At 37.3% G+C, this 27,520-nt stretch overlaps 1 protein-coding gene and 1 pseudogene across 1 annotated transcript in view; one reads left to right on the forward strand and one right to left on the reverse strand.

Annotated features, from left to right (window-relative positions):
- Positions 1-14,652, reverse strand: part of LOC108712883 (elongation factor-like GTPase 1) — a 155,933-nt gene extending 141,281 nt beyond the window's left edge. Inside the window, 7 exon segments of the mRNA XM_041588274.1 lie at positions 6,194-6,317; positions 7,395-7,609; positions 9,017-9,154; positions 10,620-10,753; positions 11,108-11,192; positions 12,282-12,349; positions 14,547-14,652. Of these exon segments, the coding sequence (XP_041444208.1) occupies positions 6,194-6,317; positions 7,395-7,609; positions 9,017-9,154; positions 10,620-10,753; positions 11,108-11,192; positions 12,282-12,349; positions 14,547-14,652 (870 nt within the window).
- A 6,590-nt stretch (positions 14,653-21,242) lies between these two features.
- LOC108712316 lies at positions 21,243-24,510 on the forward strand (annotated as a pseudogene).
- The last annotated feature ends 3,010 nt before the right edge of the window (positions 24,511-27,520 follow it).

The following is a 27,520-nucleotide window of genomic DNA, read 5'->3' on the forward strand; positions in this document are numbered from 1 at the left end:
TATAAACTGGCCAATTTTACAGCTGGATACTAATTTGCCTTTTATCACTTGTGGTCCCCCTATTTGTGCACATCGGAGAGGGTGATCACTACGAGACATACTAATGGTCACTGATGTACAACCTGAACAAGAGATTGATTTATCTAAATCATAGCTAAAGCCTGCTCTCCCAACCCCCACTTAAATGGTGTCTTTGGAAGAGATCATGCTAAATAAAGAGAAAAGCAGGTATGGTCTTTCTCCCCACAAACATAACACTTTCTCTTTTTTCCCTTAGTTAGGACTGACGCTTGGACACAGCCTTGATGGGGCGCGTCAGCGTACGCATACTTTGTACATACTTTGTAACTAAACGTGTCTCTTTTTTACTAGAGTTACAGTTCAGTTGTGCAAAATAGTTTTTCTTAGGGGGCTATATATTGGAATGCTGGGGTTAATTTCTGTAGTAGTATGTATATCAAGACTGACCCATGTGCACCCAATAAAAAGGGATGAACGGCATTTCACTTTTTGTTTTAATTATATATATATATATATATATATATATATATATATATATATATATATATATATATATATATATATATATATATACACACACATACACATAAACACAAACAAATACACATAAACACAAACAAATATTATATATATATAAATATTATATTACAATACATTTATCTAAAATGTGCCAATAAAAAGGGATGAGCGGCATTTCACTTTTTGTTTTAATTATATATATATATATATATATATATATATATATATATATATATATATATATATATATATATATATACACACACACATACACATAAACACAAACAAATACACATAAACACAAACAAATATTATATATATATAAATATTATATTACAATACATTTATCTAAAATGTGCCAATAAAAAGGGATGAGCGGCATTTCACTTTTTGTTTTAATTATATATATATATTTTATATATATATATATATATATATATATATATATATATATATATATATATATATATATATATATACACACACACACACACATACATATATATATATATATATATATATATATATATATATATATATATAAAGAAGTCCAAAAGCCGGCACAGCACGTCAAATGGTCATGGTTGCCTGGGTGCAAAACGCCCAAAAATGAAATGCAAATATGAAAAAGCTCGCACTCTCAGGTCTTATCACATCAAAAAAGTGTTTATTCAGAAAGTAGAATAACTGACGTTTCGGCTTGCACTTGAGAAAGGCTTGAGTGCAAGCCGAAACGTCAGTTATTCTACTTTCTGAATAAACACTTTTTTGATGTGATAAGACCTGAGAGTGCGAGCTTTTTCATATTTATATATATATATATATATATATATATATATATATATATATATATATATATATATATATATATATATACACATACACATATACATAAACACAAATATTATATATATATATATAATATTATATTACAATACATTTATCTAAAATGTGCCTTAAAGGGAACACTGAAAATAACATCACTATTCTAAGCCCGCACACATTTCTATCATGCAGTGTATATAGTAGAATTGATGCCATGTCAGACATTAAAAATAATGATGACAGATTCACCTACTAGTGCATTTCCTATTAGAAAGGAAGGGATTTACGTATACTGTAATTTATGGAGAATAAATTAGTATTTGAGACAGAAGGTATTTAAATGAACGATAGAAGATGTAAGGCCATCCATCATCTTTAATGGCAAACTATAGAAATGCTTCTGGCTTTTAACCCCTGTTTCTAATACCTCCAATTTCCCCTACATCCCTTGACCCTTTTTTGGTCACTAATGAATTATGAGAAGCCCCTTTAGACTAGAAGAAAAGAACTTTCATTTGAAGCAACGTAGGTGGTTCTTCACAGTCAGGACAGTGAGGTTGTGGAATGCACTGCCGGGTGATGTTGTGATGGCTGATTCAGTTAATGCCTTTAAGAATGGCTTGGATGATTTCTTGGACAGACATAATAACCAAGGCTATTGTGATACTAAACTCTATAGTTAGTATAGGTATGGTTATATTTAATTTATGTGAAAGTATGGAGGGGTGTGTGTATGGATGCTGGGTTTTCATTTGGAGGGGTTGAACTTGACGGACTTGGTCTTTTTTCAACCCGATTTAACTATGTAACTTTCAATTCATTTTCATATTTATGCTGCTATACCAAGTAAGCTAAATAAATAAGCCATTTAGTCCAACCAAAAGCTTAATATACTGATGCAGGAAGTGGCTCTTGCTTGCTCCCTGCTCAGTTATATTGCTCAATGTGACATGTATGTGATGTTAAGTGGGTGTGGTTTAGTATTGCTTAAGTTTTTGAGTAGTGAAAAATTGGATGCAGCATGAGCATTGTTCACCCCTAATGTTACTTAGGGGCATATTTATCAAGGGTCAAATTTGAAAAACTTCAAAAATCGAATCCAAAAAGACCAACCGAAATTAAGTTGATGGGTTTTTTTGGGCGAATAGGTCAGTTTTTGATCGAATAGCTCTGTATTCTGTGAATTTGTACGAATCGAAGTACTAGCGCATTCGATCATATTCAAATCAAAGTTTTTCCCAAAAAGAAACTTTGATTTTTCAAAGTCCACCAATTGACTCCAAATAGGTTGTAGGAGGTCCCCCATAGGCTAAAACAGCAATTTGGGCAAGTTTTAGAGTGAAATTAAAAAAAAGTACACAAAAAATAGCTTGAAATTCTAATTTTTTTCATTCGAAAATTCACCTCGACCTTTGAAAAATCTGCCCCATAGTGTAACTGAGTATGAGTAATCATATTTAAGGTATTAGTTACAAAGACAGAGAGCCAGTGTAGTTAAAGGAGAACTAAACCATAAAAATTTATATGGTTAAAAATGTCATATTTTATAAATTTAACTTATTGCACCAGACTAAAGTTTCAGCTTCTCAATAGCAGCAATGATCCAGGACTTCAAACTTGTCACAGGGGGTCCAGGCCCGGATTTGCGGCAAGGCCGCATAGGCACGGGCCTAGGGCGAAAAAAAAATAGGGGCGGCATGCCGCCCAGCCGCATTATGGGGACGTGTGCGTCCCCATTCAATTTCAGCAGCTGCGCCGGCGTTTTTTCGCCGGCGCGCTGGGAAAGGGAGGTGAGGTTGGCGCTAGGACCGCGCGGCCGCCTAGTCAGACCGTGCGGCCTAGGGGCGCCCGTCTTAGAAATCCGGCGCTGAGGGGGTCACCATTTTGGAAAGTGTCTGCGCCACTCACATGCTCAGTGGGCTCTGAACAGCTGTTGAGAAGCTAAGCTTAGGGGGTTGATGCAAATTATCAAGCAGAAAATGAGGTTAGTCTGTAATATAAACTGATGCTACAGGGCTGATTATGAAGTTCTAATGCTAATTGCACTGGTTTCTGAGCTGCCGTGTAGTAGTAATTATCTGTGTTAATTACTACTCAATGAAAACCATAAGAAGCACAGACATTTTAAATATAAGGACAAGTTTACTGCTTTCCATAATGGGTCCGGGTGCTCGTGCCCCAAACCCTCAGCAAAGGGGAGCTACACACAGAAACCTTGAATGACGGGCAAGCACCATTCCGGAAAACACCAAAAAATCAATCAATTAGTAGAATCCAGGAGTCTTTAAAAAAAAGTCTTTATTTACATTGTGTATAAAAAATAAAAGCCTGACACGTTTCTTGTCCCCACAGGACACATAATCATAAGCCTATGATTATGGGGCAGATGTATCAATGGTCGAATTTCGAGGGGTTAAATCCCTCGAAATTCGACTGGGGAATAGAATCGAATAGGCAATTCGGGCGAATTTACGCGCTGGCGAATAGTCGAATTGGCGCATATTCGCCATGCGAAAAGGCGCCCGATCGAATATTCGCTCGAAGGATTTTCGTTCGATCGAATGCCTTTTTATTCGATCAAAAACTTGGAAAACAAGTCTATGGGACTTTCCCATAGGCTTTTAAAGCAATTTGGTAGGTTTTAGGTGCCGAAGTAGGCAGTCGAAGTATTTTTAAAAGAGACAGTACTTCGATTATCGAATGGGCGAATATTCGCAGCGTTTTTGCGCTCGATCCAGTACTTCGACTATCGAATGGCGAATAGTCGCAGCGTTTTTGCGCTCGATCTATTCGAATCATTCTACTCAGGCGAATTTAGGCCAATACGATAGTCGAGGAGCACAAAAAAACACTCGAAATTTGAAGTTTTTTAATTCGAATCCTTCACTCGAGCTTGATGAATCGGCCCCATAATCATAAGCCTATGATTAAGTGTCCTGTGGGGACACGAAACGCAGCAGGCTTTTATTTTGTTATACACGATTACTTTGTATTACTACTCAGCTTTATATTGTGACATTTATACTGTATATTTTAGTCAGTCCCTAAGCTCAGTAAGCACTTTAAAAAATCACAATTATATTTCTTTTAGGAAAAAAAAAACAACTTACTTTACTGCTTTAATAGACATCAGTTTAAAAAAAAATTTATGATTATAAAAAGGATTGCCCCACCACCCCAATAATGCCTACTACACATGTTTCATTAAAAATGATTAATGGAACTTATCTGCAGCATCAATATACAAGATGAGTAATTGTTGGAATGGGAAATCGTTCAGAAGATTACATGAGGGAGAAACCGTGCCAGTGAATTAAGCTGAAAAGCCTTTGTTCATTATTTGCTCTTGGTAGGGCTCTTAACCCAAGACATACTGTAGACTCAGGTCCACGTAAATGAGAATTCTCTATGGAAAACATTAGATTTTCTATTTTTACCAGTCCAGTGACATAGGCCATTTATAAGAGTCATCAATCACAGTAAATTTGGCTCGCAGCTTTTATTAGAACTGTTCACCTCACACACAAGCAGAATCCTTTGTTGGAGAAAAAAAACATCACAAGACTGCACGCTGAGTTTTATTTTAAAAAAGAAAGAATAACCAAACAGTACTCCTATGAATGTGTCTACTCCCTGGGTTGAAGTAAGATACCCCTGGTCAGTGCTCCTGTTAGCAGAAAAACTGCCCTGGGTGCTCTTCTTCTTCTATGGCCTCAGGCAGACGTATGCGCAGTAAACTGAATGCAAGCTTTTGTTGTTAAAATTTGCCATTTGCTTTACTGAGCCTGCACAAGCAGTGAAGAAGGTACTTGCCCAGAAATACCCTGGGTAGGTGCAGTTTTCTGCTAACAGCAGCAATAGCCCAGGGTATCAGTTATCTACCTAGTTATAATAATCGCTAGGGGGTTGCTTAACAATTTGTCACAACAGTCCAAAAATGGAACAAACTAACATTTCAGCTCCACTGGAAACCCCTCCTCGGGAAAGCCACCACTGCAGTGACTAAATGCAAACACCATTTCCCAGGCTGAAGCACCACATTTAATTCAGTGGTCATCCTTTTAATTTGTACATTATGTTTCTATTTTAAGTGGTTTGTGAACTTTCAACTCAACAGTATTTGCTCAATGTGTCAGCAACCCTAACTGTCTATGAACTTTTGTATACGCAGCGAAAGATATTTTTACCCCTCTGAGGCAAATTAGAGAGGCTTCAGGTTTTTTTTTTTTGGTTTTTTTTTGCCTTCCTCTAGGTAAACTAGAAGTTGTTTCAAATGCAAAAAAGGTTGAACTTGATGGATGTGTCTTGTTTCTACCTAACTTAATTATGTTCCAATGCTAGGTTGTATTGACTTTTAAATCCAGTGTGAAGGACTGAAATTCTGGTGTGTGCGCTTTCCTGGCTTCGTAACTATGTGACGAAGACTTGAAGCCGTAGGATCTACATTGTGCGTTCTTCTGTAGGCCTACATCATGACGCTTTGCATATTATCGCTGCTATTTGTCTTCTAGTCTGTTTGGTACAGGCGTTTTTCTATACTTCACTATGTCTTTGCTATTTTTCAATTATCGCTCCGAAAAGGGTCTCTGTGCGTTTTCAGGCTACTGGTGCTTTTAAATAGCATTGTGTACATGGTCCCTGGCGATTTGCTATACTTTCTATGTATAGTCAAAACGAGCGACTAGTCGCCACTACTCGCTTTTAGAAACCGCACCCGAATCTGCTTGTGTGGACTAACCCTTATAGTTTAAATCTATTGAGAGCTAATAGAAGGATAGGCATAAGTAATCGCTTAAGGATCATTAAGAATAACAGTACTTGACATTACCTGAGCTCCTTTCATGATCTTCTTAGCTTTGGAATTTAAATAGTAATCTCCCCAGAGTGTCTTCAGAAGTACAGAAGTCTTAATGCCAACTTTCTGACTGTAGAGCTGGGCAAAGTGATCAATGCTACAATAGAAACTAGAGAGAAGACTGGGAAGTAAGTGAGGCAAACCCAGTGAGGCATCTTAAGACAAATGTTCTGTATATAGACATTTAGATTCTCAACAAGACATAAGGTATTTATAGTATTTCCTGGTAAACCCATTCTTGTAATATCTCTTTGTGCTCTTTTGGAACATGAATACACATTTCTGTGAAAAAGTGGGCTGCACGTTCAACTTGCAATGGACCTTGCCTACAGCTAGCAACTATAGTGACACTACGGAAAGAACAGAGAGCTTAGAACCAACAATTATATCCAGTAAATATTCAGGTATGCAGAGAAAAAGAGCAAACATTAGTACAGGAATGCTTAAAAATGTAGCAATGCATTATACATAATAAACAGTATAAACTATCCATTAGCACAAAATAAGTATGTTTAGACCACCGCAGTGCAACATGTTTTAACCATTGCTCAGAATGTAAAACAAAAACTGTAACATATAGGGTGACTTTTTCACTCACATCTGACATAAAAATACATCATAAGCCAATATACTTTTCCCCCATGAAAATGAATAAGAACATTTCAGACAAAACCACACACAATGAAACCATGCAGCAGTTTTACAGCTGTAATGTAACAAATCTAATCCATTTCATAAGTTGATAGTACAAAACACCAGAGCACCATCTAGTGGTTAATGCTGAATAGTGCACAAGAATGAATGCATTTATTGGAAATAAAAGCTACATCAGTATAACGTATATCCCTTATCAGGTACACTGCCCAGTTTTGGCTTTCAAGTGGAATACTAAAAAATACATTGTAAAACCAAAGGTGGATCGGATATAAATCAATGGAGCAGGGACACTGAGCAGATCTGCATCTCTGACAACAGCTGGAGCCAACAGCCTGTGTGCCCATAGCCTAAAGGCTAAAATAAATATTACTTTTTGCTTGGGCACAAATTTTTCTTTCCATTGTGAATGATTTCCTACAAATATAGTGCTGTGTTGTAATCTAGTAGTAAGATCATAGGGCAATTTGAAAGCTGGTTCTGAAAGAAATAAAACAGTGAAGATGTAAGGTATCCTTACGTAAATCCCCAGCCATCTATGGCACTGGCAAATACAACATTGCCCTGGTCAGGTGAAAAATAAAGGTGGGAATCATCTGTGTCTTCCAAGCCAGCACTCCAGTCATACACCTGATCTACATCCACAGTCTCAGATGGAACATCACTCGCCGTGTCCTTCTCTGCTCTCTTTTCTAGGACCTTAGAGGTGAACAGACTTCCTGTAACTGTATTGACCTGAAAGGCAGAGAAAAAATGCTGATGATATATATAAACCTCAATGTGGTACTTCTACTTGGAGTAAGCTATGTTCAGTAGAAATACATTCGCACTAAAATGCATTTCCTCCCAAGAACACAATATTTCCCATCTTTAAAGAAAGCAAGTTATTACAAATTGACAATTTTATCAGAAAGCTTTTTGTGACACTGCTTTCACAAAATTCTGTGGGCCTAATTGTACAAGGTGTCAATCATATGTAGGTCCAATGTATATCTGAACCAATAAAAAGATTTAAATCAATATTTTTTTGTGGAATTAGTTGCATGCATAATAAAAAGTTCCAGAATCCAAAGAATAACCCTTTGATGCAGTTAACCATCTTCTATTGCAATAGCAGTAAATTTCTTTGAGTTTTCAAACTGGTACCAGAATCCCAACACAAATTAAGATTCCAGCATAACAGTATCTATAATGGAGGGTATCATTAAGTTTCGCTAAATGTTCTGCGAAGACACTTCTTTGGCTAAAACAGCATCCATTAACTTGGATATGAATCCTGTCACACTAAGGAATGAAACAGACAACTCAAATAAAAAGTATAATATTCATATACATCTAGAAACTGTTCTTCTGTCCAATATTTTAGGTGTCAGCACACCTTACAACCATAATAAGGTTAAATATATCTATAAACATTCATTCATTAGCCATCCTGCTAATTATTCTAACAATAGGAGCAAAAATTAAGAAAAACTGCCCTATTTTTGTAATAATTGCCCCTGACAAAGACCATATAGGTTAAAATGCATTGAAAATGTTTATGCTAAGTAACAATTCATTAACACATTTTCTTATTTTGGAGAGTGCAGTCGCTTTAATATATTCCTTAATGATTTGGGATCGTTCAGTGGAGTGCTGTGGATTAGCACCTCACTTTTTCATTCAGTGTGTGTGTATATTCCATTCCTTTCAATACTAATATAATTATAACAGGGCAGCACTTTTCATCTTAACCGGCCCTCAAGGTGGGTCCCCATTCATTGCTGTAAGCCTCACTAGAAGGGCCAACTCCACAGTTGAACCTATCCTTTAGGGAAGGGTTGTCCAACTCCTAAAGGCTGGATGTGGCTCATCAAGGGATTTTTATGACCCACAGTCTGATTAAGGAAACCTCAGACCTTTTTAGGTGTCATCATTTTGATATAATTTGGGCCTCAAACTCTGACAGCTCTGCCTTAGGAAAACAACCTTTTTAACATTCCATAACTCTATGTTTCTTCTGCCAAATACCTCCAGTTAATACTGTAATACTGCTCCTACAATTTAGTACTTTGGTTTAACTTTAATTAGAATGAATTAAATAATTTAAAATGCATACATACATTACATCATAAATAAAATATCATAATGTACTAATTGTACCTGTTCCAGTATCTTCTGGAGATGGGAATAAGCTTCTATTGAGGAAAGCTTTAATTCAGTTATCAGCCTATCTATTTTATTGATCACGAGGACTGGTCAGATATTCTCAAGCCAAGCTTGCCGTAATACTGCTTGTGTCTTAAAGAGAAAAAAAGTAGAATCAAACCAATAATAAGGAATTCCCAAAATACAGCTCCTCCCTTTTAACAGGATGCTTTACTTTCTGGAAATAACTTACACAGCAAACAGCAATTACATCTAATTTTCTGGATACAACATGGCATTTGCTACTAACATTTTCCCATTAGTAATTACTTAACAATTCAAAAGCTTTGCAGAATTAATATACATGCCTTTAAACAACCCATATATCAACCCTGACAGAATGACCTACAAAAAAGTGTCGGCAACCTTCTGTACACGCAATGCAGCACCTCAGTTAAAGTGTGCTGTATTTTAAACAGGTACTTTAAATGTCTAAACGCACAGCAGATCATAATGTGAGTAGCTATATAATGAAAACCAATTTTGTAAACATTAATGTTCTATTGGATTTACTATTGAGTGCTGTTCTTAGATCTACCAGGAAACTGTTCTCTTGTGTTAGGGAGCTGTTATCTGGTTACCTTCCCATTGTTCTGTTGTTAGGCTGCTTGGGGGGAAAGGGAGGGGGTGATATCACTCCAACTTGAAGTACAGCAGTAAAGAGTGACTGAAGTTTATCAGAGCACAAGTCACATGACTGGCAGCAGCTGTGAAACAGACACTATGGGGCCAATTCATTAACTTCGAGTGAAGGATTCGAAGAATCCAAGTGTTTTTTTGACTACTTCGACCATCGAATGGGCTACTTCGACCTTCGACTACGACTTCGAATCGAAGGATTCGAACTAAAAATCGTTCGACTATTCGATAGTCGAAGTACTGTCTCTTTAATAAAAAACTTTGACCCCCTAGTTTGCCACCTAAAAGCTACCGAACCCAATGTTAGCCTTTGGGGAAGGTCCCCATAGGCTTGGCTACGTTTTTTTGGTCGAAGGATAATTCTTTGATAGTTGGATTGAAATTCTTTTAATCGTTCCATCAAACGATTATTCTTTCGATTGAACTATTTGCGCAAAATCCATTGACTTATATTCGAAGGATTTTCATACCCAGTCGAATATCGAGGGTTAATTAACCCTCGATATTCGACCCTTGATGAATTTGCCCCTATGTATAGCCCCATGTCAGATTTAAAAATTAAATACAAAAATAAATCTGTTTGCTCTTTTGAGAAAGGGATTTCAGTGAAGAATTCTGCTGGAGCAGCACTATTAACTGATGCATTTAGAAAAGTACTGTCTATAGACAGCAGCTAGATACTGTAATTAACATTTATCACTAACTGATAACCATACGTTTACAGGTCTGCTAAATAGAGGATGGCAAAAAAGATTGAAGATATGAAGACTTTATCATATGTCGTCCTCCAATATAAAATGTCAGCACTGTGGTTGATGCACTGCCTCGGCGGCACAAAAGATTACAAACATGCATCAACCCTTCCTTTTAGTATCCACTTACATAACCTGCTGGGTTTAACATTATTCGCACTAACTACCTGAGGACAGACCCCTTCTACAGAATCAACCACAATGATGCATCCATCACAAAGACGGACAGCTGTTGAGACCTCTGAAGAAAAGTCAACATGCCCAGGTGAGTCAATGAGGTTGATGAGATATTCTTCTTCGCCTGAAAACAAACAAAACAAGGTAGTAGAAAGAATGTGAAAAACATGCTAATTTTTATCTTGATATAATGCCTATGTGGTTAAATATGGTAAGATATTGCAAAACGATGTCCCCTAAAGAAGACAACCTCTTGCTAAATGGTGTCCAGGATCAGTTACAGTATAAATCATAGCGGTCTGCAAGGTTATACTGGGCATATGAACGATGCTGCAACAAGAATAACCCTGGGGTCAAGATCGTGGCTAACTACAGTGGGTGACCAATCAGCTGCTACTGGACTACAACTTCCAGAATCAGCTGAAGGATAACAACGGTCAAACATATAAAATACTTTAACTGGAAAAAAAATAAATACCATCTTTGTAATGCAGAGAAATTGCACTGGATTTCATTGTGATTCCTCTGATTTGTTCATCTTCGCGGCTGTCCAAATATCGCAACTGAAAAAAAAAATTAATAATACTGGATGGCATCATCTTATGCCAACAGCATCATAGCATGAGAAGGAATATGTGAATTTGCAATAGCACTTTATATCTTTAACAGCATTTTTGTTCTAAAAGTACCCGCATTCTTCCTCCAAAAATCAATTATGGGTGCTGTGGTCAAATATAATAAAAAAGCCTTCAGAATGGACCCGCACTCCAAACAATTCTTTTAAACATTACTCGTGTATTCAACATTTCGGCCCACGTTGATAAAGGCCCCAACGTGGGCCGAAACGTTGGATACACGAGTGATATTTAATAAAATTGATTGATCACAAGAATGTTTTGGATTGCGGGTCCATTCTGAAGGCTTTATATAAATATATATATATATATATATATATATATATATATATATATATATATATATATATATATATATATATATATATATATATATATAGTGAAGGATAAAGCTAGCATTCATAGGTCTTATGAAAAGTTTCCAAGTGTTTTAGTCAATCAAAAAACAACTAACGTTTCAACTAGCACTCTAGCCTTTCTTCCTTTGAGAAAGGCTAGAGTGCCAGCCGAAACGTTAGTCGTTTTTTTGATTGAATAAAACACTTGGAAACGTTTCATAAGAACTGTGATTGCTAGCTTTATCCTTCGCTATACTTCTACTGTTTTGGCTGTTTGCACCCAGGCAACTTTTACTGCTATACGTGTTGTGCTGGCTTCTTGAACTCTATATATAACAAGGGAAAGTTGTGCTCACCACTAATTTTTAAAACCATTAGGCGGGGTGCAATGAGGCTGTGACCACAAAATACATATAGACAAATACAAGAGTCCTCTGCACTCAACCCATTATCAATATATTTAAGACAGAGACATTTTGTGCGTACTGCTACTGAAAAATTCCTTACCCTTTAAACAAAACTTTTTTATTATTTTTTAAGTCCCGATAGTGCGAGACTCCTTTTCCAGCTTACATTTTCTATTTTTGTTTTTGCACCCAGGCATTTTCTACACCTTATGTGACTTGAACTTGAACACACACACACATAAAACAATTATATTATGAACAGAAAAATTTACCTTTCCTGCCAGTCTGTTCGAAATGATCCCATTGTTAGATATGAGGCAGTCAGCCAATTTTGTTTTACCTAATAGACAAGTAATGAGTTACACAAACTAAACTGAAATAACTTGGAAACTGAAATAACTTCAAAAACATGGCAACGTTTCGAGCCGCACAGGGCCCTTTCTCAAGGCTTGAGAAAGGGCCCTGTGCGGCTCGAAACGTTGCCATGTTTTTGAAGTTTGCAATGAGCCAATAAAAGTCACTTTTTGCATTGACAAAACTGAATCGTGTGCTACAGCTACTTTGGACTTTGTTGCAATATTACTGGCTCTTCGCAGGGGGCCTTGTATGCTGTTTAGCACCAGATACCTGAAAAGGTTGATGGAGTAACAGGTGAGCGCTCTAATTTTTTGTGTGGAATTACTCAGGTTGACGGCCTATATGTACAGCATTACACAAACATATGCTGGCAGAGATACAAAACTGACATCAACTGACAGAGAAATGTAAAATCTTTTAGCAATAGTTGTGCCGGCATCATACAATTATGTAAAAAAAAAAAAAAAGGCTTTGGAGAGTTCAGAAATTAAAAAAACAAAGGTGAATCATTTGCCAAGATAATTGTTACACGCAAATATTAGTTAGGGCAGAGAATTTGCTGGTGGTATATATATGGTATGGGATCCATTATCCAGAAACCTGTTATCCAGAAAGCTCTGAAATAGACAAAGGCTGTCTGCCATAGACTCCTTTTTATACAAATAATACACATTTTTCTCTGTAATAATAAAACAGTACCTTGTACTTGATCCAAACTAAGATATAATTAATAATTATTGGAGACAAATAAGCCTATTGGGGTCAGGGCTGCCATCAGAAATCACAGGGGCCCTGTACAGCAAACTTTTCTGGGCCTCCTGGTCCCCGACCACCCCAGTGCTAAAAACGGTAAACCCACTCACACAAGTTATAAAAAGCCATTAGTGGTCAGGACCCTGTTATAATTAAAAAAAAAAAAAAAACGGCCAGGGTCCCACATAACAGTTTCTAAAAAAAACATTGGTGGTCAGGGCTTCCCTATAAGTTAAAAAAAAACAACTAATGGTGCCAGGGCCCTCATAAAAGTTTTTTAAAAACACATTGGTGGTCAGGGCCCCCCTATAAGTTAAAAAAATAAACTACTGGCGCCAGGGCCCCCATTAAAGTTTTTACAAAAACATTGGTGGTCAGGACCCCCTACATTGGCAGGGGTGTATAGAATATTAAAATAATAAATTGGTGGCCAGGGGTTTAGTAGAACTAAACTCATGGCTTCATGTCTTCAACTATTTCTATTTTCATGACTTCGGGTCTTTTTGCCGCTTCAGGACTTCAGCCGTTAGGGACTTCAGAAGAGGCGGCACGGCTTCAGCGCTGTCGAGGGGGAGCCAGGCACTTTCGAAAAGTGCAGCACAACCGGGCCCCTGTTAAGGCCCTGTACAGGAGTACCCCCTGTGCCCCCCTACTTGGGGTTATTTAATGTTTACATGACATTCTAGTAGACTTAACGTATGAAGATACCAAATTACAGCAAGGCAAGTTATCCAGAAAACCTCAGGTCCCGAGCATTTAAAGGGTGGTTCCCCATTCAACTAACTTTAATATGTTCTAGAATAGTTAATTCTGAGCAACTTCTGAATTGACGTCCTTTTTTTTTTTTTTTTGTAGTTTCTTTTTAATAATTTGCCTTTGTCTTCTGACTTTTCCCAGCTTTCAAAAACATTTTTTTCTAAAAAATAAAAAAATAAAACCCACAAATGTTCTGTAAGGCTATTGTTATTGCTACTCTTTATTACTCTTCTTTCTATTCAGACCCTCTCCTATTCATATTACAGCCTCTTATACATTTCAATGCATGCTGTTGTCATTTGGACGCCAGCAACCAGATTGCTAAACATTTCAGGAGAGCTGCTGAATAAAAAGCTAAATAAATTGAAAAAAAAACGCAAATAACAAAAAATAAAAACCAATTTGCAAATTGTATCAGAATATCACTCTCTACGTCATACTAAACTTTAATTTAAAGGTGAACAATACTTTATCACTATGAAATACAATTTCCAGGGTTGGTGATACTAGATTAACAATTTAAACAAAAAAACCTCATTCCCTATTTTCATTACAGATTTCAAACAATATGGAGAGTGTTACCATAACGATAAACTCATCAGGGAAAAACTGTCCTTTATTGGCTCACCATACTGAAATGACCCACATGCACATTTATAAGTAACACTTACAGTACCAAACACTCATCAGATGACAGTGATAGCTCATAAGCGCATGTGTTACTTCAAACCCGGAAGCAGCTTCACGTTTCCCCCCGGCCCGTGCTTTAGACGTCATGACGCAGCCATGCGCGTGAGCGTTGCTAAGCGACCACGTGCTTGCCTAGTTACCGTGGAGCGCATACGGTGTAGGTTGAAATGGTTATCAAGAAACACACGCATTGTGCATATACTTAATGGCACTGGGAGAAATGAAGCGCCAATGTAACTGTGAATTATGCACATGCGGGTAAGGGCCAGCTTCTTTCAATATGAAATGACGCGCATGGAAATCCGAGGCAGCTGCTGTCAGGGCAAGTGGCAGAAGTTCTGGGGGAGGGGGTCGAGAAAATGTGGATATACATATATATGATACACAAAACAACACAAATTTAAGGTATTTTGGTGTATAGGATGCTCAGTGATGTTTTAAGTTTAAACGAGTGCTTAATGGTGCCATTTGTGTCACATGGCTCACTAAAACGTGTGAATTATAGGAAATAATATACTGTCTGCTCTTATTAAATATGAGCATATTTGAAGTCACTTCCAAGTTCCATGAATTGTATAAAAGCTCTCTGAGCAGACTTTGCCTTAGAGCTTTTATATGGACATGGGACTCCTCCCTGAATCTCCTCCTCTTTGACAAAAGAGGATACATTGTTCCATTTATATCATCCAGATAGGCAAATACAGTAGATTGTGGGCTTACTACACTTATTAGTTTTACAATATTGTAAAACACACTATGTGGGGTTCATTTCTGAACACTGATCGCATTTGTACCTGGGCATTAACCCATGGGAACCATTTATAGGTTTTATTTTACCTACAGCTGGCTGAACAAAACATATCACTGACTCATTGCTATAGGGATACTGCAAATAAATGAGCCCCACTTATAGTACATTGATCATATTATAAATAGCTGAACCTCCAGTCAGCCTAGGTGTTACCCCTGGTAAATGTCCCTACCTCTTTTCTTACCCCTCGGTGCAGATTCTGTGCCCTGGACTTCACGGGCAGCTCTTCTTCTCCTCTTCTCTCTCTCAATCTTCAGGAAGAGATCGGCGCATGCGCAGTTGAAGCAATCTTCCGGATCGTAACAACTGCGCATGCTCCAAAAGTGACGGAATTTGCAGAAGCACCGGAAGAAGACCTGAAGATTGCGGCCATGAACTCTGCTGCACAGAATCTGCACCGAGGGGTAAGTAAAGAGGTAGGGGCATTAACCGGGGGTAACACCAAGGCTGGGGGAGTAGGGAGGGGGTTCTATGTAGGGTAGGGGTTTTTATAATTAAGGGTTTGGTTCTCCTTTAAAGGGGTTGTTCACAGTTAAGATAACTTTTTAGTATGATGTAGATAGTGATATTCTGAGACAATTTGCAATTTGTTTTCATTTTGTATTATTTGTGGTTTTTGAGTTATTTAGCTTTTTATTCAGCAGCTCTTCAATTTGCATCTTAAGCAATCTGGTAACTAGGATCCAAATTACCCTAGCAACCATGCACTGATTTGAATAAGAGACTGGAATATGAATAGGAGAGGTCCTGAATAAAAGGATCAGTAATAAAAAGCAACAGTAACAATACATTTGTAGCCTTACAGAGCATTTGTATTTTAGAAGGGAGTCCGTGACTCGCATTTGAAAGCTGCAAAGAGTCAGAAGAAAAAGGCAAATAACTATAAAACTATATATAAATAATAAATACATAAATAATGAAAACCAATTGAAAAGTTGCTTAGAACTGGCCATTCTATAACATAATAAACATTTGGTGAACCACCCCTTTAAAGGAGTTGCTTTGGGATAACTTTTAATGATATAGAGAGTGATATTCTGAAACAATTTGTAATTAGTTTTAATTTGTAAAGTTTTTGAGTTATTTAGCACTTTATTCAGCAGCTCTTAAATTTGCATTTTAAAGGACATGTAAAGCCTACATTTTCTTACCACGTATATAATTTGGGCACATCTCCCCCACCCAAATGGCATTATTTGTTCTGCTTATACCCCCTCCGTTTGCCAGCATTATTACATTTCCCTAAAACAAATAGCAGCTTATTATAATTTTACATAAAATGGATCTGGATACCAAGACTGCTGTTTGAAAATTGATAGCCGGGCCAGTGCTCCTGTAAGCCGAAAACCGCACCTGCCTGGGGAACTCCTCAGTGCGCACCATGTAGAGCGATCATCTGACATCTTCCTGCAGTAGGGTGCAAACTTTAAGAATAAAGCTGTCTTTTTCACTGTACTGTGTATGTGTCAAACCATTATAAAAAGAAGAAGTGGAAGAAAAGGATCACTTTGTGGTGTTCACTGAAATGTGCCTTGGGCCAGTGCAGTTTCAATCTAACATGAGCACCAGTACGGGGTGTCATGTGTGTGATAATGATCAATGGGGGGGTTGCCTAATATTTGGCAAGCTTCAGTGCCAAATGCTTCCCTTAATGACAATTGTTGTGCAGGCATTGATTACTTTAAAATTCAATTTTATCTAATCAGGAAAGTCCAGCTTTTCTTATCACTTTCTTTAGAATGTTAAAGAAGAACTAAACCCCCTGTACCAAAAGCCCCCCCTAAACTTCCTCCTCCCCATCATGTGCATTAGTCAGAAAAAAAAATTGACCCTTAAATGCAGCGAGGCACAGCGGAGATCCCGGTCACCATTTTCCGTCACTTGTCTTCAGGTCTCTGCACTGACACCAAGCATGCCGGAACCTGAGCAGTAGGAATCAGCTTTAACATGTGCAAGTCGTGTGGAGACCTGAAGACAATATAAAGCAACGGAAAATGGTGACCGGGAGCTCCGCTGCACTTCTCTGCATTTAAAAGAGAACTAAACCCCCCACAGCCAAAATCCCCACTGTCCCCCCTCTGCTCGGCCGCCCCCACCTCTGCACAGTGTTACACCAGAATTGTGTCCCCTCTAAATACTGACCCGCACATGCAGGGGAGCACAGGGGCGCCATGTTTGGCAGCCTCTGCTTCTTCTGGATTCTCTTGACATCTGGCTCCCACTGCGCATGCGCAATATATGAATGCGCCGGCGCTTGCTTAACTAAGAAGCAGAGGCTGACGAACATGGTGCCCCTGTGCTCCGATTCACTGTTTTGCATGTGCGGTCAGTATTTCTAGAGGGGATACAATGCTGGTGTAACAATGAGCAGGGGGGAGGCGGGGAAGTGGAGGGGGGCCAGTGAGGACTTTTGGCTGTGGGGGTTTAGTTCTCCTTTAAGGGTCAGATTTTCTAAAAGGTTTTTTTTTTTTTTACAAATGCACATTGCGGCGAGGGATAGGGGAAGGGGGAAATGCCAGGAAGTTTAGGGGGGCTTTTGTTTGGGGGGGTTATTTCTCCTTTTATTGGAAATGTTTAACATACATCTAGCAAATAGTAATATTATAGGGCACATTCACAATTCCTCACACAGTGTGAAATGTGTGCGTCCTGGTGCTGTACTCTTCACTGAGTGCTGGATTTTTAAAGAAGGAACCGGATGGACTGTGTGGTGCTAAGGGTCGTTTAGATTAATAAGTTATTCACCAAGGCACAGTGTGCATAGTGCACAGGTAGTAAAGTTGTCAAATTGATGTATGTACCTGATACTTTAGGCACAAGTTCACTGCACCAATTGATGCAGGCCACTAGGGATGCACCAAATCCAAGATTCAGTTCAGGATTCAGCCTTTTTCAGCAGGATTCGGATTCGGCCGAATCCTTCTGCCCGGCCGAAGCGAATCTGAATCCTAATTATGGGCGGGGAGGGAAATTGAGTGACTTTTTGTCAGAAAACAAGGAAGTAGAAAATGGTTTTCCCATCCCTAATTTACATATGCAAATTAGGGTTTGGATTCAGTTCGGTATTTGGCCGAATCTTTCTCGAAGAAAAAAAAAGTGTATTTGGTGCATCCCTACATGCCACATTTGAGGTGGTGGTAGCTTTAGGGTTCCACTGCGTCATTAGGTGCACTGCACTCAGTTCAGAAGACAGGGCAGCATGTGCCTGTATGCAGAAATGCACAGAGAAGCTTTAAACACAATACCTTTAAGGAATCTTGTATATATATATGCAACTATTACAGTAAATGGTGCACTACCAAAGCAGCACTCTTTGGACATAAATTAGTTCTGTAGTTTTTTCCTCCAAGAAGACAACAAACCCAACAATTTTATACTTGTTGTCAGGTATCCTAGTTAGCCACTCCAGTCAGATGTGAGTGACGAGGGAGAAAGCAAGGCTCTGATAACATTTCTGTTCTCTTCAAAAAATCTGAAAATAAATACACAGCCAAAGCAAGAATACCATGACCAGCATGGAAGAATGGAAGGCATAGCAACCTTTAAGTACAGTGTTTCTTTATCTTCTGTGTGCAGAACTTGATTATTTAATATGACCTACCTCATACCTTAAATCTACTAGAACATCATTTAAACATTAAATTAATTCAATAAGATGGTTTTGCTCCAATAAGGATTATTTCTATTTTAGTTTGGATAAAGTACAATGCACTACTATTATTACAGAGAAAAAGGAATTCATTTTTTTAAAACTTGGATTATTTGACTATAATGGAGTCTATGGGGTAAATTTACTAAGCGGCAAAAATTCGGCAGTGCAGGCTTTGCACCCATCACTACACTTCGCCAGGAGAAAATTCGCTTAGACAATGCTGATTTATTAAAATGCGAAGTTGCATCGAGGGCGCCGAAGGCTGGCGAATTTTCATTAGCGTTACTTCAGCAATCAAAACGAAGATGTGCTAGCGTTCATTTCTGCCTAGCGCAACTTCGTTAGAGGTCTTTGCTCAGGCTAATTTGCATGCGGCGGAAAATTTAAAGTTGAATGGACGTATATGTTGCAGCAAATACATTAGATTACACAAGTCCAGGGAACCTTAATAAAAAAATAAGGAGTTGTTATAATGCCCTACACACGAGCCCACTGTATAGTTTATGTTCCATATGTTAGAAAATGAATGGGGGAACCCTGTTACCCAAATAAAATTTTAAGGACTTTTGCAGGCTATCACTTTGAAAAAAGGAAAAGACGCCAGCGTTTTTTGGGACTTAGAAACTTTTTCCACTAAAAATATGATATGAAAAGTTACGCCTGCGCCCGTTAGTAAATAGGCAAAGTGCCTAAAAGTGGTAACGCTGGCGAATCGTCACCAGCATTAGTCACTTCACCCTATAGTAAATCTGCCCCTATGGGAGACAGCCTTTCCGTAATTCTGAGCTTTCTGGATAATTAGTTTCTGGATAACGAACCCCATACCTGTATTACCTTGGTTAGTCACTTTTTGTTATTTATTAAGGGTCAAATTTAGAGTTTATGGGAGTTTATAAAAACTCCCATAAACTCGAAATTTGAAAAAAAAAACAGCCAATCTAAATTTATTAAAAAAATTAAATTTTTCAAATTTGGGTGAATAGGATCAACCTGCAAACTCAAAATCGAATTTGATATGGTTTTTTTTACCAAAAACAAATTTAAAAAACAAAAGTCCACCAAATCACTCCAAATTGATTGTAGGAAGTCCCCCATATGCTAAAACACCAATTCAGCAGGTTTTAGATGGCGAATAGTCAAATTTGAATTCTAAAAGGGACAGTACATAAATTTCATTGTTTTTTTTTTAAACTCGAATCAAATTTGGACTATCCCCTAGTCAAATTACGCTAAAATAAACTTGAAATTCGAATTTAAAAATTTAAATTTTCAATTCGACCCTTGATAAATCTGCCCCTAAGGGGTAGATTTATCAATGATCTAATTGAAAATTAAACATTTTTATGATCAAAACTGTTAAATTCAACTAGGGAGTTATTCAAATTCGATTAGATTTTTTTTAAAAATACTAATTTGATTTTTGAAATTTATCATACTGTGGCTGTTTAAGAATTTGAATTCGACTATTCGCCACCTAAAACCTGCCAAATTGCTGTTTGAGTCAATGGGAGAGGAATCAATGTGGAGTTGTTTACAGCCTTTATGACATTCAAGTTTTTTAAATTCGAATCAAATTCAATTCAAATTTGATTAGAGTTCTCGGGGTCGATTAAATTCATCCGAGTTTTAAACGTTTTATTTTTTTTTAAAACAATTTTGATTAGTCATATTTCAGATTTATGGGAGTTTAGGGGAGGTTTTAAAAACTTCGAAATTTGACCTTTTATAAATTTGCCTCTAAAGCAAGCAGGTGAAATAGTGTCTTGCTCCACCAAGTGGAACCTTACTCTTTCACACTCTGTCCATATTATCCATATTAGATTATCTATGCAAGAACCATAATACCAGATATTATTTCTATATACTTTTCCAACAACCTGTATAAAGGTTGGTGTATGATGGGGGAGGCTTGTTTTAAACTAAAATTGAAAGGAATCGTTCAGTATAAAAATAAAAACTGGGTAAATAGATGGGCTGTGCAAAATAAAAAATGTTTCTAATATAGTTAGTTAGCCAAAAATGTAATGTATAAAGGCTGGAGTGACTGGATGTGTAACACTGAACTGTTCCTTTAACAAAAAAGTAGGCTAGCAATGCTGTATCATGTTTTAGAAATCTGTATTAGCCCTAGGCAGTTACAGCTGCTCAGAGTCCACTAAGCATATGCACTTTGTCAGTCACTGCCACACAAAAGATTGCCTAACAAGATTGATGATGAAGAGTTACTGTGACAACTCTGAAGGCCTGGATTATTATAGTTATAGAGGTTCTGAACCTGTATGCTATGGGTATGCTCTGGCTGTTGTCAGACTGTGTATATTTGTAGGCTGAGAGAAGCAGATCTGCTCAGTGCCCCTGCTCCATTGATTTGAATCTGATCAGCCTGTGTGCAGTCGCGATTTGTCACCGGCACAGCTGCACGCTGCGTCTGCATCTGACAGTCGTGTCGCGTCAGATCAACACTTCGACTTCTTCCGACATTGCTATTACCTTATTTCCGTTGCATGCGATTTGTCGCCATTGTTTTGTCGCAGCGCGTCGGTTCGCACCGAAAACGTCCGTGTAGTCCTACCCAATGATACAATCTCTACACTCCTAAGCATATGCCACAAATTCCACCTAGTTTACCGAAAGGGATGCCAAATTGTGGGCACAAAAAATTCAGCGGCTTTCAGTACAAATTCCTTCAAATGTTCTTTATATGTGCTTTATCAGTTCAAGTAAAAGCTTATGGTTTTTAAACCTGCATTATTTTTGCTGTGCTGTGTCCCACCTAAATGACAGGTTCCATATTACAGACTGGGTTGAATTTAAATCTTGGCCACTAGCTTTAATGCAACTAACAAAGCATAACACAAATAATTGCAAGTAAAAATCAATATGTTCAGATAAGGGTTTACCCAAGCAGTCAATTCCTGAAACAATGGGCAATCAAAAAGTGTTCTTCATTTAATTATGCAAACTAGTAAGAATCTAAAAGGTTAAATCAACTGGCAGTTAGGCAGGTTAAAAAAAAAAGGTTAAAAAAAAAAAAGTCAAAAGGTTGAACTTGATGGACGTGTGTCTTTTTTCAACCTAATTTACTATGTTACTATGTAAATCAATTGTGTCAGATGAAGAGCCAATAAATTACATAGCGGGATTGGAAGAATGTATTTCACTCACCTTCACTTACCTATCTAATAGTTGCATTTTAATTTCAATTACATATTATAATGTGTCCAAGATGACTTCAACTGACCTCTCTATGCTGCTCTGAAATTTCACGTTGTCCAAAATGTCCTTTTCATGTAGAAAAACATTTCTTTGTGTGGTGCAATTAATTCTATCTAGAGTTTAGTTTGAAAGAAATAAACCTGTTAAAACTTAAAAATAAAAATTGTATTTTATTCAAAATGAATTTTTTCTGAGGATTTCAGACCATGGGAAATTCAGAAACGAGAACTTGCTAAATAAGAACGTGTTTACCAACCGCCAACAGAGAAATTTGGAAATTCAACCACTTTTCAGGATGATTTTTTTCCAAAGCTGATAATACCAAGAGAGAGCTTTAAGCCCTTTGGTGTTGTGAAGAACAGTGACATTCCTTTTGATGGAACAACAAATCATCGCAAATCTTACGTTCCCCATGAGATACTGTAGAACTACGTTTTGTAAAACCAAAAGAAGATTATAAGCCAAGCAGCCAACCACTTGAGGATCTGACAACCATCATCTAAATGTTTCTTCTCTCGACATCTAAACGTTAAGGGTGCCCTTGGAGAGATAACTAAAAGCTGCAAACCAGAGCATGGCAAAGTTGGGAGTAGTGCTTGGTTTGAGGGTGCTACTGAATTCCAAGAAAATTTTCAGCCATGGCCAATTCCTGCACATATGTTCACAAATCCTACGAGTATGCAGCACCCACATCTCATATGGAATGCGATACAACAACTCATCTGGATTATGTTCCACATCAATTGAAGTTGGTTGCCCCTATCAGGCCAGTATCCCATGGAAGAAGAAGCAATGTTCCAAGGAAATTCAACAATGAAGAATGATTTTAGAGCTTGGGAAGCAGGGCCTCAAGAAATGATCAAGAGAGATAATCGTATTCCAAAATATGGAAAATGTTGCCTTGACAGTTCACATATTTCATATCTATACACTGAAAATGACCTTGGTGTAAACATCCTGGCTGTTATTTACTGCACGCTTGTGGCTGTGTTTGAAGAGCTGAGATTTATAGTGACTTTTTTGAAGAAAAGCTAAGTACTGCCTATTAATAAGTGGGTGTTATCTACCACTTATATTGTAAAGTATGACAACATTTCTTCTCTCAACATTTATATGCCATATATATGTAAGAAAGGAGGTATTGTCTTAGCTAAGCTGTATAATCTTGTGCCTATTACATTTGTTTCTAAACATGACTTCACTAGGTGAGGAGTGATTAAAGAAGAACAAAATAAATTTCAGAATAACGCAGGTATATTTTATTGACAGAATACAGTAATTGTGTTGCTGAAAGAAACATTTTTGATTACTGCTTATGATAAGAATAATAAGCTTAATGGGAATGTCAAATTCATTTCTATAAGAACAAATTCCAGCATTTCTGCTTCCATATTGCATGCATACTTAACCAAAGACACATTTGTCGTAGCAACAAAAAGTGCCAAAAATTGGCATATCTGAACTTTAAATTACGAGTAGGGGAAACCCAATGACGCAATCTAGTAAATAAGAAAATATATGTTCCAAAATCTTTATTACACACTGTACAGAACAACGTATTGCACTTAAATCAGACCATAAATATGTACAATTGTATTTTACAAACTTTCTCTCTTAATTTATAAATCTCTAATAACAATCAAGACCCATTAATGATTTAAAAAACTGGAGTATTTGTGTACAGTAGTTCTTGTCTAACGTTCAGTGAGCAAGCCGTTTGAAGAGCAGACTGTTCCTTTAAAAAAAGTGGCTAGGTAGCCAAGTCAAGGCAACCAAGATGGATACCTACTTACAATTTAGCCGTCATTTGATAATATTTAGTACTCATTGGCTTAGTATTTAGTATTTGCAGATCCAGACACTGTACCTAAAGACAATTTTGTGAAGAGTGCCCTAAAAATGGGGGGTACAAGCCAGAAGTAAATCCACAACATAAATCAGTGGAAGGTGCTTAACAAACATTAGTAATAAATTAAACCAAAAACTGTAGGTAAAATACCTTGCTCCTGATGTGACATGAAATTTATTAAAAAAGTAAACAGCTATGGGGTTAGGGTAGATTAGAGCACTGGGGGTATAGCACCAGAGATCCAGGCTTGCTAACTTGGCTCCTTATACGACATCTTAGTTAGTTGGTCTGTATGTGCCCACTTGGACAAAAAGATCCAGTCAGATAGGAAGCTTGTATTGTGACTCTTAGGGGGTTATTTATTAAAGTCCCAATGCCAAAAACTTGAAAAATTCAAGTTTTTTTTACTATAAAAAACTAATTTTTAGTGGGAAAAAAAACAAAAATTTTTTTGAGCTTTATTATACCCCGAGGATGTAAAAAGTCAGAATCCGAAAATCTGTCATCTCAGACCAGCCAAGGTTGTATGTAAGTCAATGGGAGAGGTCCCTATCCTATTTGGAAGTTTCTGCAGTCTGTGCTGGAATAAGCCCAACTATTTTGAGCAATAATCTGAAAAATTCTGACTTTGCGGGAAAAAGCTCGAAAAAATTGCGTGATTTTGGAAAAAACTGTGAATCAAACGTGCAATTTGAGGTTTCGCTTGATTTTATCGAGTTTCCCCCCGATCCGATTAAATCGCGCTTTTTTAATAATAAATAAGGTCACATCGTGGATTGTAGTTTGTTTGGAATTTTTTATTTTAAAAAATCAGATAAATTTGGATTTTTATAAATAATCCATTTAAAGGCCTAGTTATCAAAATTTGAATGTGTGTAATGTTAGATTTTATTTCTGTTACGAATAAACTCTTTTAACAAATTCAAATGTTTGCTTATTTATTAAATACCGTAATCCAAATGTAAAAATCTGGATAAAACATAAAAAAATAACTTAAACACCTCAAGTTTGTTCTCTATTTTTCATTTTAAAAGGGTCAAAAAAGTGAAAAAAAAACATCACTCATAAAAAAAAAGCGTTAAATTTGCCATATTTTGCTCTCACTGACTTTTACATGAATTCAACAGTTTTTAAATACGGAGGTTCATTTGGGTTTAGTAATGACCTAAACTCTTCTGAGGTGGCTCTGCCAGACAGATCTTACAGAGATCATGAGCAGTGGTGAAAACAAACCAATTATTGTGTCCTGTTAAGGTGTTTATGTTTCTGTTTCACACATAAAGCAGATGAAAATACTAAGAGATTTTTTTTTTAACCACTTGCTTACTTTATTTGTAAGCAAAAAGACCTTGTTGTGCAAAACTCTTTATATGTCAATTTAAGTGGTACGCTGGGATTATATAAAACACCAAACAGTAATAGAAGCTCAATAAATCTGTTTCACAGATAGGTTTGATTATTGTTTTCCACTAAATTGTGAAATATTTAGGGGGTGTTTACAAACATTGGAGATAAATATCTCCAGAGATCTCTGGAGATGTTGCCCATGGCGACCAATCATTATTTATCTCCAATGTTAGTAAACATGTCCCCCTCCCCACATAAGCCCCTTTTTTTGGATATCGAAAATAGTATGAAGTTGTTTGCAGCAGAACAAAGGGTGTAGTGATGCCAACCCGAAGCCTGCAGGATCCACACGATGGATGGGTTCAGGCTGACTTCTGCACAATGTTTGCAGGCCACTACCTTTTAGTGGTCCATGTCCACCTGGATGTGCTCCTTTTTATAAACTCACTCCAGCGTGCCCTGCCCCCTTCCATGACACCACAGGTGGGGGTATATAAATAGGAGGTAGGGTGCGGGTTCTCTAGGGCGGGTGCAAGTCGAGTTTTTCTTGTCCCGCACATCACTAAAGGCATGTACTAGGAAATTAAAACTTTTTATAATTTTTTAAAAAATATTTTGATTTTAATTTATTACTGTACAGCAAACATTGACAACAGTCTGCATTTTCGTAGCTATGGCAGTTTCTTTTTCCATATACTGTAGCTTCTAGTAGAGTCGTGAGAACTAAAATATTTATATATAGCTATCCAGAAAGCTCCGAATTACGGAATGGCTGTCTCCCAAAGACTCCATTTTATCCAAATAATCCAAATTTTTAAAAATGATTTCCTTTTTCTCTGTAATAATAAAACAGTAGCTTGTACTTGATCCCAACTAAGATATAATTAATCCTTATTGGGGCAAAACCAGCCTATTGGGATTATTTAATGTTTAAATGAATTTCTAGTAGACTTAAGGCATGAAGACCTAAATTACGGAAAGATCCATTATCCGGAAAACCCCAGGTCCTGAGCATTCTGCATAACAGGTCCCATACCTGTATTGCTAGGAGATCATATGGGAGCAGGACTGCACTCACATTTATATTGTACTCTTTCTACTGTAGCCATGTTGTATGTTCTAATGGCTCTCCCTTTATATCACAATCCTATCTTCTTTGGAACTCAATATTTGAGTCATATTGACCAGTTCAAGTAAATCATAACTCCTTAAAGATCTCAAACTTGATTCATTGCTTACTAGGGCTGAATTGATAGCTAAGCTTAATTTCCTGTGCATTGACTACCTACTGCCTGGTGTATTACAGGTGATTTCAGTTTCAAAACACCCAAAAGTATAAGGTTTGTCATCAGAGAAACTGCTGCATGTTATATTAGCCAACTGAGATGGAAACCACTTGGGTAACAAAACATGTGAAATTGCCCAATGTGCCATTGGCCTTATTTTTCTCTGGTCTATAGCACAGCTTTAAGTTCAGCTTTGAATTACTTTTGAGATAGTAACTTAATCAACTTTTGCAGCTGGTCACTGTTTTTGCTGTTTAATAATCTCCTTAGTTGGGGCATAAATATTCACTGTAATTAATAACTTGGGCTCAGATTATTGACTTGCTTTGAGCTCAACTAGATATCGCCTAACTAGAAATATTGCATGAATATCATGAAAGAGTGTTCTTATTAACCCAGATTATGTGTTTTTCCTATGACATAAAGTTAATGTTGCCCCTCAACAACGACAGGTTTACTTTAGTTGGGAAAACAAATATTTCCCATAGCAACATATTACAGAAAGCAGATTTTTGTTTTCAAACACCTGGAGATGAAAGTGGCACCAGCATCCAGTGTAACCGCTCTGGCACCAAGGTGCTGAGTTCAAAGGAAAATGTTTCTATTCACCAACTGGGATGTAGCGAACTGTTCTGCGGCGAACTTGTTCGCGCGAACATCGGCTGTTCGCGTCCGCCGCAAGTTCGCGAACGTCGCGCGACGTTCGCCAATAGGCGTTCGCGTCAAAATCGTTCGACCATTCGACCTTTCGGTCGCTAAAATCGAACGATTTTCGTTCGATTCGAACGAAAATC

Source organism: Xenopus laevis, chromosome 3S (genome assembly GCF_017654675.1).
Source record: "Xenopus laevis strain J_2021 chromosome 3S, Xenopus_laevis_v10.1, whole genome shotgun sequence".
In the NCBI taxonomy this organism is placed as follows: domain Eukaryota; kingdom Metazoa; phylum Chordata; class Amphibia; order Anura; family Pipidae; genus Xenopus; species Xenopus laevis.